Source organism: Dipodomys spectabilis, unplaced genomic scaffold (genome assembly GCF_019054845.1).
Source record: "Dipodomys spectabilis isolate Male_0828 unplaced genomic scaffold, ASM1905484v1 ptg000564l, whole genome shotgun sequence".
In the NCBI taxonomy this organism is placed as follows: domain Eukaryota; kingdom Metazoa; phylum Chordata; class Mammalia; order Rodentia; family Heteromyidae; genus Dipodomys; species Dipodomys spectabilis.
Genome location: NW_024871241.1, coordinates 716871 through 736311, shown reverse-complemented (window position 1 = coordinate 736311; position 19441 = coordinate 716871). Strand labels below are relative to the sequence as shown.

The 19441-nt window shown below is 39.8% G+C and overlaps 1 protein-coding gene across 4 annotated transcripts in view; it reads left to right on the top strand.

Annotated features, from left to right (window-relative positions):
• Positions 1–19441, top strand: part of Sh3kbp1 (SH3 domain containing kinase binding protein 1) — a 340250-nt gene that overhangs the window by 185832 nt on the left and 134977 nt on the right. For all 4 annotated transcript variants that reach the window (XM_042670511.1, XM_042670512.1, XM_042670510.1 and 1 more), the window contains 2 exons: positions 1830–1959; positions 12576–12781. In XM_042670511.1, the coding sequence (XP_042526445.1) occupies positions 1830–1959; positions 12576–12781 (336 nt within the window). The remainder of the gene's footprint in view (positions 1–1829; positions 1960–12575; positions 12782–19441) is intronic.

Sequence of the window (19441 nt, the reverse complement as noted above, 5' to 3'; positions counted from 1 at the left end):
AGCATGTGTATACACACACACACACAAACACACACACACACACACACACACACACACACACAGGTGACAGTATAGTCTTGGTCTGTTGGTGCCCTTGGTTTCTCACAGGAAGGGAAAAATATCCTTTGTGGGACAAATCAGAGCTTGATACCATGGAGGACTTCTCCCAATGATCTCCATGTTGTTTATTTCCTTGTTCATTCAGTATGCGGTACTGTGCTTTATTCCTGGAATGAATGAAGGAAGAAAGGAATATCATTAGTTGGGTCTTTAAATGTCCTTGCCTTTATGTCAGAAGTTGAACTAAAATATCCCTCAAATGAGATACTGTGTCAGCAAGAATCATTTTTCTCCTACCTCCAGGCACAATCTTGAGACCAAAACAGCAGGCTGTAAGAAGAAATAGCACAGAACAGCACTCTTTGGTCTTGGGGCCAGGCTCTCCTCCACCATGAAGGGCTCACCTCACAAAGAAACACGCCTTGGGCCTGTGGTGCCTTTGATGGGAAGTGTGCCCCCAGGCGATGAGCCATGGTTTTGTTGTCTGCCCCTCCATTTGTTGTGTAGCTAATGATAGATCTCTGCTGCTTTCCCGTAGGCCTCACAGACTGTTCTTTGACAGTGATACAGGCATCTGGGGGTGTGGCTAGGTGAAGATACCCCTGTTTTCCCAGCAGGCAGCCACTGATCTTACACATCAGATGCACTTCCCTCCAGGATCTGGGGCTAGACTGCTTATTACTGGGAACATTTCAGACATCATCAAATTGAATGGCATGGGATTGCTCTAGCTGCCCTGCACAGCCAAGGATTTGACCACAGATGGCTCATTTGTGGTTCCTGCCCTTGGTTTTCTTCTCCTGCCTTGTGATTTTGAGGTTACTTATTCAGGACCAGCACAAAGGACCCCATGCTACAAATTCTGTAACTTTTGATATTCAGACCCATAGCAAACCTTTCTAACCATCTGAATTCTACAAAAAAAGCTCCTTGAGAGAATAACATATATATCCCTTGGGTTGGCATAGACACATGGAAATGCCAATCAATGTAAATGCTATTGAATGTACAAGTTGATACTGAATAGTCATTGGGACAATCATGCATATAGAGCTGCTATCTGCATTCTTTCCCTTAAGATTTTGTGGTTGTACAAACATGATCACTACTCTGCAAGTTTATCCCATGAGTTCCCTAACAAATGCTCTAAACATACTGTTCTGATTGTCTCTGTTCCAAAGGCTTCATCAGCTCCCGTCCCCTTCTGGAATGTCTCATACGCCTGTTCTCCAATCATAGCTATTGTTTCTCCTTCCTTCAAGGCCTATCTTAATTTTGATTTCTCTTTTCTCAAAGCCTTTAGTTTCTTGGGTCTCACTGAGCTCTGCTTTGTGTAACAAGTTTGATTTCGTGCTAAGTCATGGTATTTTCTCCTCTGTTTACCTCGCATCACTAGTTTTCTATTCATACCTTTCTGTTTTGGTAGATTGTTATTTTCTTCAGGAAGAATAAAGACATGTCCCATACAGGCACTGGTATAGAAACATAACACACATAACATGTGTGAATTGTGTTAATTAACTTTATTATATAGATAGAGGAAAGGGCTTTGGTTTAGTTAGAGGTGAGTGAAAATAGTGTTAAGTTTTGTCCATTGGTGTTTGTGATTACCTCCCTTTCCTTAGTCTGAAATCTCAAGATTATGTGGCCTGCTTTCTGGTTCCCTGGTAACTTTTCAGCTTTGGGTCCCTCTCTCTGTCCATTGGTGGGCTCCATTCCATGCCATACAGATTGAAGAATATCTGACTCTTCTCTTTGCTTCTCTGCAGGTAGAGGAAGGATGGTGGGAAGGTGTTCTCAATGGAAAGACTGGAATGTTTCCTTCCAACTTCATCAAGGAGCTGTCAGGGGAGTCGGATGAGCTTGGCATTTCCCAGGATGAGCAGCTTTCCAAGTCAAGTAAGGAAATCCATCCTACTAAACAGGAAAAGGGGGACCAGTGGACTGCCCCAGCTTCCTTTCTGTACTATGCCCTATGCTGCAAGACTATGACAAACACTCTTGGATGTTTTCTGGGTTGTGCTATGTTGACCCATTGCAGTTTAGTAGATTTATAAAGCTGGGACCTGTAGCCATACAGTCTATACATTTCTGGATACGTTACTGCTGGCCTATGGTTTGCCATGGAAGTAATGTTTCATGAGTGGCCCATGTTGCTGTGCCTCCATGCACTTCTAGAATATTGTTTACTATTGAATTCGTAATTACCTTTTAAATGAACCCAATGCGATAGTATTTCTCACTGTCCCATAAGGACCTTGGAGAAAAGTATCAACAAAAAAAATGCATTGGTGGCAAGAAGTGCTGTGTGCAAAATTAAGTGCATGCCAGTTCCCTTGGAAATATAACATGATGACTGAGAATCCAGGCCCCCACCTTGGGTAAGTTTGTGTTGTCTTCTGAGATGGTGAGATCGAACTTCAGGTCTTTCTTTCTCCAGGGCCCGAAAGTCTCCCTCCAGCTTCTCTGCTGCCCTTTCCAGCTCATGGAGCAAAAGGTCAGGACCGGGAAGCTTTGTTCTCCCAGTGGCTAACCCACCTTTCCATGTGGGTGTCTCTGTTTTATCTTGTGCCATGTCGAGCCAAGGTCATAGGCATGACTGTTGTCGGAGGCTCCACTGTGTTGTAGTGGTGCAGCACCTGGGGTTGCTGACTCTCCTTCCTGACAGAGGAGGAAAGTACAGCTCAGTTGCCAAAATAATTGTTCAATGTCGTTAGTTTCCATTTGGAACAGCTTGACTTCAGTGATGTTCTTATGTTGGCTTGGTGTCTTTTTTCTCTCGTGAGTAGCATGATTTAAATGCTTGGCTCGGAAGTAAAGCCATTTCCAGGGAAGTGCTCAGATGACCTCCTTTGCTTGGTTGTCTCTACAGCTCTGCATCCTCAGTCTGACGTGCATAGAAATGACTCTCCTGGTGAGTTAGGTAGTTCAGTAGCTTCAGCAGCACCCCTTCCCTCCACTGCCAAGGCGTAGAGCCCTCATTCCTTGAATTCCTATCCATCCTAGAGTTTATGATGGGAAGGACCTGGAAGTGCTTTGGGAGCAAATGAAGTATCTTGGAGCTCCTGTTGCCTTCTTTGGTTTGGGCTGCAGGCTTGTTTTTTCTCCAGTGAATGAGTATGCCAGTTGGAGCTGCTATTGCACCTCTTGCTCCAATTCATATTAGAACTCTAGACTGGTATCATACCTGGTAATCAGGTACTATAATAACAGTACTGTACCTCAAGGACATTGTGGATTAAATGTGATTTTTTTGGTGGAAGGACCAAATTGGGTCATTATAACTTTATTTCCATGTGGAAATGCATTCTGAGTTCCAATAACAAGAATGGGTTTAAATCTCCTTACCCATAGAAGGCCCTCAATAAATGGTAGTTCTCATTGTTAATCCAGATGACAGTTGGGTCATTGTCTAATTGGACACTGTGGATATAACTGGTTAGTGTTCAGCTGTTTGGAAGCTGTTTTCCTCATTGATGGATGCTCTGGCCATTGAAGCATCTTGTCTATGTTTGGAAATTACTTTCTAACGAGTCTCCTGATACAGAAAAGGAAATTTGGGAAATTTTGGTAGAGCCTTGACCTCTTGGTGACCTTTTGTCTTAGCTATGTGTTCTCAGAGCTGGAGAGTCAGAGAAGAATAAATGCCTCCTGTAGTTCCAGAGCTGTTGAAATATGTTGTCTCCTACCTGTTCTGGGTCAGTAACAGACAGCTGACCCTGCTTGGACTCTCAGCTCAAAGCATGTGATGCTAGTGGTGCAGGGAGATTGGGAGGCTGAGTAGAATGGTTTTTTCAGCCATCTGACTTCTCTTTACCTGCCTGTCATCATTCAATTATTAGCCTTCAGGTTCAGGATTAAGATAGTCCAATGGTTTCAGCAGCCATGCTTAGTTTATGATGGATGCTTCTGATAAAAACAGAAGGGCTTTTTTATAGTTCAGGAAAAGAAGGCCCATCTCTCCATCTACCTGACTATATTCATATATCTGCTCTTCTTTCTCTCTTTCCTCCTTTGATTCTTCATTTGTTCAATATCTCTTAAGCTTCTATTTGTTACTAAAATGCTTTCTGAGGTGCTGAAGATCCCGAGATAAAGTTTAAATCCCTTGTTGTCTGCAAGCTTACTATGACAGAAAGGGAATACATATATTCCTAGAAATTTAGGAGCTGACATCTGAGGAAGAGTGGTTTATAAAGACAGAGATGCTAGTCCTACATTTTCTAGGGGAAGGTGTGGTCACAAAGGGTTTCATGGAAAGGTAAATGTGAGAATTATGTCTCTGTAGTTTACTCCAAATGGAAGCAATCTCTTGAAAGAGAAAAATAGCCTTTCTCAAGTGTTCTGACAGGATTTATATGTGAACTTGTTTCAGCATATGATTATGTGAAAACAAATATAATCAGATCACCTATAGACATTATGGAAACTAGTGGGATTTGTATAAGCAGCAGCTTTCATTCTAGAGTGAATTTGTTTATTCACTATCCCCAGCGAATAGCATTAGTACTTTTGATGTGCTTTACATTTTGAAAAATCTTTTTTTTGTTTTGAAATAAATACAGATTCACAGGAAGTTTTAAAAAATCAACATAAAATTATAGGAAGGGCACAAGTATACCTCACCGTGTTTCCCCTCAGTGATAACTTTAAATTATAGTAAATGCATATTTATTTTTGCCTGAAATTAGCGATGCAAAATGTAGCTAATGTACAAAAGGGATCTAGATTTTTTTTCTACTATGAGCTAAAATGTACTTTGTTAAGTAGGTTGTTTGACCAGCCTACGTAGTACTCTGTAAATTCCAGTTAATTTTTCCTCAGAGATTGCTTACTTAATATATGACTCTGGGGATAAGTTAAAATCTAATGTTTGTACCATATTTGTAATTTTTAGAGGTCACAGTGGCATCATATCAATATTCTTTTAAGTGCTGCCAGATGTTAGACTATTGCTTCTAAAGATAGATAAAAATCTGTATTTGAGTATTAGAGAACATTGTGTGCAATGTAAACATCTTTTTGTTTAAAACATGAACACACACACAAACACACACACACCCTTACCTCTATAAGTGCGCATGATTATTTGGCATTTGCGTATTTCACATTTCTTCTTCAAGAAAGCACTTGAGGAAGTTCCTGAACTTTGTATAGTAATGATTGACTCTTACAGAGGAGTTATATGCCATAACTGTGTATAAAACATGGTAGGTGTTTAGTAAGTGCTTGATAAACATTACTCAAAGAGCATTTTTATCTTTCAATAACAGGTAAAAATTGCTGGAGCTTGATTTTTCTTACTCTGATGTATTTTTACATATGGCAGTTGGTTAGGACAACCTCCATACCTTTGTTTAGCATAATCTTTGTTCATCATAATCTTGTCTATTAAAGGAATTATAGTAGCAGGTGCTAGTGGCTTGCACCTGTAATCCTAGCAAATTGTTGAAAGGCTGAGATTGGAAGGATTGAAGTTTGAGGCCAGCCTGGGCGTATACCTGAGACCCATTCAAAGCTAGGTGCAGTAGTGTGTGCCTGCCATCCTATCTATAGGGGAGGCTGAGATTTGAAGGATCATGTTTCTAGTCCAGCCAGGGCAGAAAATTGGTGAGACTTCATCTCAGCAGAAGCTGGACACAGTTGTATCCATCTGTCATCTCAGCAGGAAGCCAAAAAATAGGTTAATTGCAGTCCAGATGTTCCTGGACAGGAAGTATGACCCAATCTCAAAAATAACTAGTGCAAAAAAGAGGGAATGTGTCTCAATAGTAGATTGCCTGGCTAGTAAGCATGAGCCTCTTGAGTTCAAACCCCAGTACTTTCCAAAAGGAGTTTGAGCTATAGTATTGATTGAGGTTTTGGTTTAAACATTTTATTTCAGATAAGAAAATCCTTCATTATATTGTAGCAGAAATATTTTTGTTGCATATTCAGATTTGCAAACACCTTTACCATTCACAGAACTTCATAAACCTTAAAAGTAGTTTTCCAAAAAGATTTTTGTTATAAAATTTTGTGTTATATAGATAATTTCTAACTATACAAAAGTAATAATAATTTAATGAATCCATGTGTTCCCATTACCCACTATCAGCAATTGTCAACCTATGGGCAGTTTGTTAATACACAGCCCTACCTACTCCCCTCCCATATTATCTTAAAGCAAATGTCAGGTATCATATAATTTATTTGCAAATATTTCAATAAGTATCAATAAAAGGAGTTCTTAAAATGCCATTTTCACAACACAGTTACTGCAGTTTCTTAAAATAATTAACATATGGTCACTGTTCACTTGTTTTTTTTTTGGGGAGGCAATTTGTTAGTGGGAATCTGGATCCAAATAAGGTACACATATTGGGTTGGTTTATATTTCTTGAGTACCTTTAAATCTATAGATTTCTTCTTCAGAATTCTGTGCACTTTTTTGTGTGCTGAAGAAATTGTGCTCCTTTGCCCATTTTTTCCTCACAGCTCAATTTGTGATGATTTCATCTCTGCTGTGTTATTTAGTCTGTATTCCTCTAAGTTGATAATTAGACCTTCAGACTTGAGGAAATGAATGTTTTATATGTTTACTAAACTTATTTATTGGGCTGGGAATGTGACTTAATGGTAGAGTGCTTGCCTTGCATGCATAAGGCCCTGGGTTCAAATCCTCAGTACCACATAAAAATAATAATAAAATTATATTAAAATATATATCAATTGCCAACTTTCTTAGGTGATGATAGATGCTATACCTGAAGGCTCATATTGCCTGGCTGTCTTTCTTTCTTTTGAATGTTAACAGCCATTGGCACTTGTCACTCAGACCTAGCCACCCAGGGATTAGCAACTAGGGCAGGACCCCTGATTTTAGTCTCTAGTACCACCATCAACCACACACACACACACACACACACACACACACACACACACACACACACACACAGAGGCACATGTGTGTACACACAGATGTATCTTGCATTTTCAACATATTTTCATAGTACTTAATTTAAAGTAATAATTGTAACATTAAGGTTATTTCTGTTTTTGTTGCATAGACATAGGGACATTTTCTGTTATTTCTCACAGTCTTTGGAAGAATAAAATTTGCATTTTCTTTCTATAACCTTGGACTTTTTAGATTTAATTGAACTTCTCATTTTCCCAATTCCTTATTTTATTGACATCTCAAACCAAGACAAAAATAGAGAAAGCTTTTAAAGGACATATAAATGGCAAACCACTCCCATTATATTGTTTTCTATCAAATCGTAAAGAATACTGTCTCATCAACTATAAAAACCAAATATGAAGTATAAATACCTTTAAAATATAAAAACCTTTAAAAACAAAAGCTAGGCTGGGGAGTTCCATCCTGTGGCATCACTGACTTTTATTTTTAATATCTGATATTTGTTTTATGTTTCATCAATGTTCCATTGGCAATGAAGAACGATTAGAAAATTATGAAATAGAGTTTTAGGTGAAGTCAGGTGTTACCTGTCTTACAGTGTTTGCTGCCTAATATTTAATAGTGACAGTCAATATTTCCACCAATTAGGTAAACCACACACACACATTCATGATCGCTTTGGTTGCCTGTCCCCCTTCATGTCAGAATGCTTGTGTCTTCACCCAGCCTAGCCAAGATTACATGTCAGATTGCCTTACTGCTACCATTCAGAGACATCAGGACCATGGCCTGTCTGTCTCAGTGATTCTATGATTTTCTTCAGGACAAATGGAGGTTCTGTTATACTGAGAAGAACTAGTAATTATCAAAATACTAATTTTTTCCTGCACTTTTTTTCCTGTCACTGAGAAGATTGCTGTCATTTAGTCTTGTAGGGCCTGGCTCACAAACAGATATTTTTTAGGAATAATGTTAATCATCAAAGTTAAGAGTTGCCCAAAATAAACTAGTCACTGCTAACTTGCTGTTTTTGTCATCAATGTCCTCAAAAGCTGCAAGTGTTGATGGTTCTTCTTTTTTATATGGAGGGTTTCTGGGAAATGAGACACATGGCTCTCTCCCTTCTCAGCTGTAGTCTACTGCCTTGTAAATATAGACTCACACCTATTATGAAGGTATATGATTGGCTGTCAGTTTGAGTATTTATAAGCTGTGATAAAACTTATTTCTTAGAGTAATGCATTTATTAATTGCATTTGCCTTTAGAAAATCATTTTACCTGCTAGTGCTACTCTCTGTAGGCCTCTACTCTCATACGTGTGTGTGTGTGTGTGTGTGTGTGTGTGTGTGTGTGTGTGTGTGTTGGTGGGTGGGACAGTATGTATGTATGTATATTCTGTGTACTCATGGTTTTAGGATATTTGGGCATTAGTCTTGTTCAATCTTAACAATGTTGATAAACTTGTGGGTAACAAATAAAATGACACTTGAAGCTGGGTGAGTCCCTTGTCCTCATGCTTGAGTACAGTCTCATGACTAATATGGAAAAACCTCAATTAAGCTATTTCAAGTAATAGAATTTTTTGTGTCCTTCGTGTTAAGCAGAACCTGCCCTTCCTTCCATTTATGTGGATGCCACTATTGGTTTTAAGCTGTATTGGTGAAACTTCCTGTCTAGTATTAATCTATAGCTTTGTTTAAAGATACAGACACATCTTTAACTTATTTGTTTCCATATTTGTTTTTGTGGTTCCGTATCAAATACAGAGCCTTGCACATGCTAGACAAGTGCTCTACCACTGAGCTACACGTCCAACCTGACACCTCTTAAGGAGAATTCTGTATCTTATTTAGAATATTAGAGTTTGAATATCAGCTTTGACCAGGTGTGGCTGTAGAGTTATTAGAAGATAAAGAATAATGAGCCCAGCTCTACATTATGCTTAGGTCATGGTCTCCAAAGAGAAGATATTGCTGCATACTGGAGTTCATGAAGGAATCCCATGAATCAGATTCCCTCTGATTAATTGAGGTTTTCCTGTTCCTAAGTTGAAGTGTTAAAATGGCTTCCAGTTTTTACCTGGGCCTAACCTGTATGTCATTACTTGGTAGAAGCAAGGCCTGATTCTGACTGTTCAGTGCCATCGTGGTAGCATGGGGACTTTGGGCTCATTCTAGAACATTCTTGAAGTCTGCCTCGAATGGTCTCTGAATGAATTTTGCTGATGAAGTTCTTACAGCAAGTTCAGTTAAAAACTCTTCCTCTTCCTTCTTTTGCCATCATTTGCTCCCCCCTGCCCTCTCTCTTGTTTTTTTTCTCTCCCCTTCTCTTCTCTCATTCACTGTCAGGAAAGACTACCTTTGAAGGGACAATTCTGTATCGAGCTGCACCGGGAAAGACGGAGGGCCACAGACGCTATTACAGTGAGTGACCTTAACAGCAGGAGACAATTTGTAAACTAAAATCTGGGTACTTGTGTTTTTGATGCAGGTGCCCTTTTCTGAGCTGCTCATGCTTATGCTAAGTGTTTGTGTGAATTTCTGATCCAAGGATATGGACTTATTTGCCTGCGATAAGTGTCATTTCCTTGGTGTATGCTACAAGAGCATTCTCATCACTAGCCCTTGATGCTTTCTTGTTTGCTTTTTGCCTCGTTCATGTATGTGACATGCATGCATGAACTGTGTGTGCAGAGAAGAGAGCAGTAGCATTGCCGTGGCACATGTTTGTGTACTAATATCCTTGGGCTTCTGGAGTAGTAGAAGTTGGCTTCCAGCAAAGATATCAGCCTCTCGTAGTGCTCTTTCTGAGTGGGTCATTCTTCATTGCGTGGTTCAGAGAAAGAAGATTTGGCATGAAAATCCATGCCAGAAATGGTGTTTTGCTTTGCTCATTCAGCTAATCACCACACGGCAGACTTCTTTTGGCAAGACCAATGTGTAGCCTTGTGTGTTGTGGAATAAGGCTGCCAAAAGTTGATGGTAAAGAGATGAATGAAATGAATGAATTAATAATCTCATGGTGTCTTTCAAATGGTTTCTGCTACATAGTAAACACTGCATGTGTATGTGAAATTGAAAACAAAGAACGACTCTGTTCAGTGCTGGAAGAGTAGGGTAAATCCATAGACGTGGACAGTTATAGGACTGTCACAAGCAAATTTGAGGAGGCTCTGTTCTTTTCTTACCTTGAAGGAAGAGCATATGCACATTTATTGTACTTAACTCATTGTGTACCAGTAATGAGATCTTCGTGAACTGTCCCCAGTCTGCAGTTCACGCTCTGGGTTTCACTGCCCAAGAATGTCATCTGTCATTCTGAAAATGACATGAGAACATTTTGTGGGATAATATGTATTTTAGGTATCAGTTGCTAAAAGACACAGCACCAAACAGACATAAAAATGAAGTTACCTTTCTTTCCTAACGAAGGGAAGAAACTAGATTTTTGACTTACCTCATCAATGTAGATCTTTTAATTTATGTACTCAAAAAAATGACAGAAACGGGTTGCCAGAATTTCTGGAAGAAAAAAATCTGCCGTGTGTTTCCTTCCCAGACAGTGCTTGTGTGGTTGAATAACCATATGACCTCTTCCTGTGTTAATACAAAGTATTTCTCACAGGTATTAACATGAAGTTGTTAAGCCAGAAGGCAGCAAATCCCTAAAACTGGAAGCTTGGTGAAAATAGGATGGCAGTGGTAACAATATTATGGTTCTAGCTAATGGAAAGAACTCTTCGAATTCCTTTCTCCGAAGAATTAAAGCAGACTTGCTCCGGTCCATTGGCCCTGCTGCTTCATGGTGTTGGTGGGAGGAGGGATGGAGGAAGGGGGGAGATGATCGTTTCTTCCCACTAACCATTTATTTTATCCTTAAATGGTTCTTTCCAAACCTGCGAAGAATATACAAGCCATTTATCACACAGAAAGAATCCATACGGCAAAATGAGAACATGTTAAAGGAGAAATGACACAATATTTAGACTCCAAAATTATAATCCCCAGTAGGGATAGTTCCAAAAACAATGAGCAGATAAACACATGCATGGATAGCTAATGCATGGGTTTTTTCATGTTTGCACACTCAAATTCAGTCCCGTGAATTACAGCCGACCCCCTTGTTATAGGCTGCTTCTCATTGTTCTGTCCTCTCTTGTTGCTCACAAATGTTTGTGTTTAAATTAATTAAAATGTGCACCAGAGATCTTCCTCCTCCCCTACTCTTTTAGCTTAGAAATACCATTTAATGGAAAACAGCAGCAGCAACAAAAGGCAACCGTTGTTTTAAGGATTTGATTTTGAAATTGGTAGCAATTCATAATGACCTTTCTATATTTTATCTGTTTCCATTTAAGTTTCTTCCTGCACTGAGACTTCCTCATTTGAATGACTTCAGCATTTTATGATATTTTATGTGAGCAATTATTTGGCATATTATTCTTGCAGACTAGGAGGCCATCTGACCTGTAGGAAGATAATGAACAACTAAATAATAGAGATCAAAATTTGATGGCTTACTTAATCCCAAGAGCATTGTTATGATTAGGAGATATGTAGTAAATGGTCAGGAGCTATCCTACACATGTAGAGGTTTTGAGAGATAGTTTAAAGACAGAACTTAGTATTTCATATAATATCCTATGACTCTTGCCCTTTGATGGTATAATTGATATACTGATCATCAAGGGAAGAATGGATACCCAGAAATTAACTGTGCACAAATAGGCTCCTACTTTTAGGAACATGATTATGGGCAGATCCTGGGGAAAAAGAATCTGGGGAGGTAAGTGTCTGTATTGTCCTACCAATAACTGTTTTATGCTTCCTAACATGTAGCAAGAGATCAAAGGAAGAGTGTCTTACCCACAGTGTTTTCTTTGGAAAGAGATTCGCTTTGCAAAAAAACGATGGTGTAAAGGAGGAAAGAACTATGGATATGGGGAATTCAGGCCTCAAGGAGGGGTATTTCTGTCCCTCTTTGGCCGACTTCATCATCTTGCTAGTGAAACCATCTTAATGTCAAGATTGGTTTAATGCTTTCCTAGAGAAACACGCCTGCATGTATTTATTCCGTGTGAAGCCATCCAAAGAGATTTAATTCTTTGGCAGTCGTAATTTTGTGTGATTTCTTTAATTGCTAATTTGTTTAAATCACTTTTAGCTTTACAGTTTCCCTTTAGAAAATGTTACTTTCATTGCTAATTGACATGAGTCAGAGAGAGATTGGAGGTATAGTATGTGGTACTGATGGTGTGGGGATAAGAAGGGGCGGGGAGGGTGATATCACACCAGCCACTGCCAAATAAATTTGGATCAGGACCAGGTTCCAGCTGAAAAGGGGGTGAAATGTCACATATGCAGAGAGGTCTGCTTGAAATTACTAAAACGTTATTTTTGATTCATTGCTTACAATGGAAGTCTGAAGGGTAGGAAGATCAAACAATACATAGAGCCAGCCAAACTCAACACACTCAATACAATGAATGTAAACTTTCCTATATAAGTTATCCTCTCCTGGGTTAGAGGGCCACTGGCTGACTGTAATGTTCTTCTTCAGGGCTATGGCTGATTTTTGAGCTCTTTTTCTCCCCACCTCCCCTTTCAACAGGCTTAAGGGAAACTACTGGCTCCGAGAGTGATGGAGGTGACTCGAGCAGTACCAAGTCCGAAGGTGCCAATGGCTCCATGGCAACTGCAGCCATCCAGCCCAAGAAAGTTAAGGGAGTGGGCTTTGGAGATATTTTTAAAGACAAGCCCATCAAACTGAGACCAAGATCAATTGAAGTAGAAAATGACTTTCTGCCAATGGAAAAGGTATGTTTCACACTTTCTGTTTTATTTCTACATAATTTGGAATATTCAAAAGTGCATTGTGGGATTTGACATCAGACATTTCTAGTAGCTTTTTTTTGGACTTGTGGTATCCTCATGTACTAGCTATTTGCCATTCCACCCCACTAACCATCTTTCCTGTGCAAGAATGGCTTCTTTTCAAACAGCTCATGTTCTAGTGTGCCACTTCCTTTCTTGTCCATCTCCTATGTTAGTCACCTTTCCATTGCTATAGCAAAATAGATGAAACATTTAACTTATAAAAGGAAAGGCCCATTTTGACTTACAGTTTTGGAGATCTAGTTTATGATTGGTTGGCCCCACAGCTTTATACTTGTGGTATGACAGCATGTCATAATGGGATTGCATGATGAGGCAGAACTTTCACTGCATCAGCCAGAGAGCAGAGAGAGAGAGGGAGCAGGGAGGGAAAGACACACACACACACACACACACACACACACACACACACACACACACGGCGGGGTGGAGAGGCGGGGAAGCAATGGACTCATAATCTCCTTCAGGGACATACTCTCAGTGACCTAAAAGACATTCCAGCAGACCTCACCTTTCAATGGTTTCACCACCCTCCAATAGCTCCACCCTAGAGACCAAGGCTTTTAACACATGGGCCTTTTGGAGCATGTTCTCAAGAGTCAAGATTGAAATCATAGTATCTCTCTAGGGAATAGTTCTCAGGATGACTTTTCAAATGACCCAGCACTTCTCCATCTCCTTCCAAGAAAAAAAAATCCTCAACACCAAGACCCAGGTCAACATATGAGCCAAATACCCAACAATCTCTTTCCTTAGACATTTCTCTAATGCTTTGTGCTTGGTTTTGTTGACTACAACCTGCATTCGAGTAAGGCAGTTGTGCCGTTTTTCTCTTGGGAGTTGGATGGAGACAATTTCAGACTGTTGAAAGGAAGTCTCGTATGTGTGTGTGTGTGTGTGTGTGTGTGTGTGTGAATAATTGGAATCAGGCTACTTTCTGACTCCCTGGGTTGTTCCCATCAGGAAGCAGGCTGTTTTCTTCTGCCTGTGGATCTGAGTTGGGGAGAGACGAACAGCTCTGTTGCTGCTGAGTATGTTGTTGCTATGGCAACACACCCAGAGTCATCACACTTGTGGCTGCTGATGACGTCTACTGTGGTACATATCTAAGCATCATAGCCTTGCTTAGAAGTTGATAAATACTGTGGAATTTTCCAAATTATAATAAACTACACTCATGCTGTGCTTCAGGAATGTTTGTTAATTTCATTTAGTGCTGAAATGTTTGCTTTGACATTTGTGCCAGCAGGTTTGGGGGATGGGGTATGGTACCGTCTCTAATTTAGGTTTATCAGAGGCTTTTTCAATGTTCTTCATTTTTCAGTGAGTTGAAAATTAGAAGAGTTGTCTCATCTTCTGCAGCTTCAGAATCTCCACTAGCCACTCTGCCCCCAGAAACCTGGCCCAAGAACCATCACGCATTAGAAACAGATTCTGAAGGGGGAAATTTTTGGATACTTAACACTCTTAGAGATGAATAAGACAGAAAAGGAAGATACATAAAAGTTGTAGACTGTTTCCTTCTTTTTTGGGGGGGGGTCCAGTCGTGGGACCTGAACTCTGGGCCTGGGCGCTGTCCCTCAGCTCTTCAGCTCAAGGCTAGCGCGCTACCACTTGAGCCACAGCGCCACTTCCAGCTTTTTTCTTTTTGCTTATGTGGTACTGAGGAATCGAACCCAGGGCCTCATGCATGCAAGGCAAGCACTCTACCACTGAGCCACCTTCCCAGCCCTAGACCATTTCCTTCTAACTCTGTCAAAGCTTCTCTGCACCAGCATTGTTCCTTTCAGTAAGCAATCTATGTTGTTTCTTAGGATCTGCGAACTATAGTTAATATCCCAGCTTGTGTGATAGCCTCACTTCTATCACACACAATCACATTCAGATTCCTGTAAAGATTTACTAAGGAGCAAGTCTCCGTCTTGAGAAGGAACAACATCAGTTGATCCAAACATAAACTCTTCCTCCTCCAATTGCATCTTTTCCTACCTCTGTTAAAGGCAGTGCCACCACCATCTTGATTCTCAGGACAAAAACCTCTGAGGTTTTCCTGATTGGTCATCAGAAAACTCCATTAGCTCGGCCTGCTAAGTATGACCCAATTGCTTCTTATCACCTTTGCTCTTCCCTAAAAGAGCTTCTTCTTTCTCATTGATGTGCATCATATACTTGGAACAGTGAGTGATACATAGTAGGTATTCAATAAGTATTTGGAGAATGACTAATATTTTAAAATACTGTATTAATGCCAGTTGCCAGTGACATATACCTAGCTACTCAGGAAACAGCTCTGAGAATCTCATTTCAAACCCAGCCCAAGCAAACAAAAGTCTCAGGATTACTTGTCCCCAGTTAACCAGGAAAAATAAGGCAGAAGTAGAGGCATGCCTCAAATGGTAGAGCACCAATTCTGAGCAGAGAAGCTGAGTGAGAACACAAGGCCTGGAGTTCAAGCCCAGTACTACCCTCCCAAATTGTATTAATATAACACTTTAGAGATAGACATCTATAGAATGAGGGGACTAGGTAGAGTAGGAGAATAGTAGTATGGTTGAAAATATAGCATTTGTATGGTTAACTATATTCTTGTGAAATAGATTTGTAGGTGACATGAAACATTAACTTCATCAGTTGTGTAAGTATGTGTGTGTATATATATATTTTCTATATTTGCATGCACATGATTCCTGATTTGTTTATGGAACGAAACCACGTGCCAGAAGTTTTCTTAACCCACTTCTCAGTGTGAAGCCTCTGGTGAAAATATAAACTTCCCAGCCTGTTTTACTGGCTGCAGACAATTTTTATGACATCTAAAAAGATTTGAAACTATCTCCGCCCCCTGTTGTTGGTGCCATGGATAGTTGTGTAGATTTATGGGTCCATTAGATTATTGTACAACCTGGCACGAGAGCTGATAAGCATGATATTGTTTTATTACTGAACAGCCTGGTCCTCATCACATTTGAGATGTTTTTATGTCCAAGATTTATGTTTAAGAAAGATTTCCTTTGAGAGTGGAGTTTGCTGTTTTGATTTTTGCAGAAGCATACAGTGAATCTCATGTGACAGCATTTGGTAGGTGAGGCCCAAGCATGTCTCTTGCTTAGGATGGAGCAGTTGGGCTTCTCACAGGTCTAGTTTGATAGTCCAGATAGAGGAGGAGGGAATGTGACAGCTATAAACCACTAAATTATATACTTTCCATTCAACTTTGTGAAAATTGAGATCTACTTTTCTGGCTCAGTAGATAATTTTTTGTTTACCTTACCTCTGATTCAATTCCTATCATCCAGAGTTGATGATTAGATTATATACCAGTAGAGGTATTGTATAACATCCCTCTGCAAACTGTGAATACAGAAATAGTGAGTATAGATAGTCTTGCTTTTCTTACAAAGCTATAAGGAAGGACTCTGTTTATGAGTCTTTTTAATACGACCAAATGGATATGCTTGTGAATTATTTGTATAATGTACCATTTAACTGAAATATTTACAGATAAAATGATATAATGTCTGGAATTTGCTTCCAGCAGTCTGGAAGATGGAAATGTGTGTGTGGCATAGAGGAGACAAGATTGATCATGAGTTGATAGCTGTTGAAACTGGACAGCACATTGATGGGAGTTGGTTACACTCTATTTTTATATGTGTTAGAAATTTCCTTTGATAAAAGAAGTAAAAACCCTGGAGATAAAGAAGTACCATTTAAACTAAGCTCATATGTAATTATGTGCTATTCAAAATAATGGAAATACTGTGTAGCTGATAAATTGAGTTAAATAGCAGATTGGAGAGGCATGGTATCATTGCCCTAGCTGATTGACTTTGATAAAGCGGGCCTCGTTTGGGCCATCTGGAAAATGAGAGTATTTTTTGTGACATGTTCTACCTCATGAGATTTTACAATACATATAGCTAAAATGCTTTATAAATTGCAAATATGATTCATTTCCACCAGTGTTTGTTGAGTGCTCACTATATGCTTAGCTCTGAGGATTATAGTTTTTGTTTTGGGTCCGGTCGTGGGGCCTGAACTCTGGGCCTGGGCGCTGTCCCTCAGCTCTTCGGCTCAAGGCTAGCACTCTACCACTTGAGCCACAGCGCCACTTCCGGCTTTTTTCTTTTTGCTTATGTGGTGCTGAGGAATCGAACCCAGGGCCTCAGGCATGCAAGGCAAGCGCTCTACCACTGAGCCACCTTCCCAGCCCCGAGCTCTGAGAATATAGCAATAAAAGATACCATATCGCTGCCCTCAGGGAGCTACAGAAAAGCAAACAAGCAAAACAATGCAGTATGAGAAATGATGTGCTCAGTCTAATAACACAGTGTGATGCCATAGGAGCCCTTGGGCATGGCAGGAAGTGGTGAGTTGTTAGGGATTCACTTCCTATAGGAAGTGATGTTTAGACTAAGAATCCCTGGTCCAGTAGGCATTTATCCAGCAAAGGAGAACTGTGTTATCAAGGTGGGATAGGCAACGTATGTAGAGGCCTCCAAGTGGGAAAGATGTAACACAGATGGTGTGGATAGACCTCAGCAGGAAGTAGAAGATGAGACTGGGAAAAGAAGTGGGGCCCAGATCCTGAAGAGCCCTGTAAGACTTTTAAGGAGTTTGGATTTGATATTGAGGGCAGTGGAAACTGGGAAAAGATTTGAAGTAAGAAGGTGATATGATCAGATGGGTGGTTTAGAGAAAGCAGACAGGTCACAGAAATGTTTCCTGTTAAATAGGTCCTCACTCCCAATGTAGACACTAAAAAATTAGTAAGATGAGTCAGACAGCAGGATATCAGAAGGCTATTTTTACTCATATTCCTGAATGAATAATCAGTTGACTTAGCAGTGTTTCCTGAAAAGATCACCCTTTTTGTGCTGCACAGCCCCACAACTTTGTCCTAAGTTGGCTGTGTACATGCAGATCTGTCCCTGGATTTCCTGTTCTGATCTAAGGTCTGTTCATGCTTGCATTCATTCTTCAATGACTTGATCTTTGTTCTTTTTTCAAGATTACACAGCTTAATCTTGGTTCCTTCTACGTTCATTTAAATTTTAGAATTAACTTGTCAATATACCCCCACTAAATCCCCCAAATCCCAAAATTGGGATTGCATGGAATCTTCTTCTAATCTATGAATATAGTAGGTTCTTCTCTTTGTGTAGGTCTTAATCTACTTTGTGAGATGTCTTCAGTCTATATACACTTAAGCCTTTCTACTTTGTGCATCTTTCTATGTGAATCTTATCTTGTAATGTTGTTACTGGTGAAGGCAAAGTTGGAAGGTCTAGGTTAGTGTGAGAGCCAAATGGACCTTCCAGCCTATCCCCAGAATTACACTCCTGTACTCTTAGTAGCATGGGACTAGTTTAGGCCCATGTGATTTAGAAGGGGCTTCTTGGGAGGAGCAGAAGAGAAGGCCAACTTCTGTGAAGGGAAAGAGAATTAAGCTGAATATGTCCAATTTATTTTCCTAAGTTCACCAACAGAAAAGTCACTTGACTCTTCCAGGGATGAATGAACAAGAGAGCAGAGAGTACTAGGAGCATTCAATAATATCCACAGAGTGTTCTATTGAACTTGTTGTATGTACACATCAAGATAAGGAACCATCAAGATAAGGAATGTTTTTCCTAACAGCTTGAATTACTGTCATGGACAAAAATGGATGTTTAGGGGAAATATTTTGAAGATAGAAGTTTGATAACATGTACAGCACAACAGAGAAGAATGACTGAAAAATAATGCCCTGGGCAAGTGATATAAGCAGCTAGGCAGATTGTAGTACTGTTTCCTGATGGGAAGACCCGAGGAGGATGATATTTCAGGAGGAAGGTCATTGGTTAGACTAGCTGGATTTTGAGTATTTATGGGACTATCAAGTGGAAGCATCTAGCATGCAGATGTATAAAGAAGTTTGGTGATCAAGGAGAACTATGTATGTAGGTTTGGGAATTACTAACCTAGAGATTAAGCAAGAAGGTATCCCACACAGGACCTTAGATCATGAATACAAATGGTATCTTTATATCCTACCTGTGGACCTAAGGGAGAATTTCCTCATCGCACTGTTCCCCTGTGACTCCCAGCCTGGCCCTACATTCAATTTCTAACCTGTTGTTCTTTATATGAGTCACTAAGATGAACACTCTTGACTAAGCACTTAGGTAAAGGAGTGTCAGATACTATACATCAGTAGATAAGCTACAGATACTTGGGCCAGTTCCAGGACTTAACCTGATGTGGATTTATACCATAGTAATCCTGGCTTTTTTGGTGCCAGGATATTCCATGCTCAAGTTCTCTAAGTACTACTGGTATTGATCACTTAATTAGTGGGGTCCAGTCTTTTTATCTGGTTAGAAAAGATGTTTTGAAATGACAGTTTACTGTGTTGGTCGTTTACTGGTTTTCCAACAAATAAACACCGAATTCCTATAATGAAGCTCTTTTCCTTTGGCCTTCCTTTCTTAGTTGATTTCCATTAGTGACTTCTGATAACTCTCTATTGAAAAGATTTTGTATTTCTACATTTTCTACTAGATGTTGTTTGTGACAGGCTCTTTTTCAACTGTCATCATC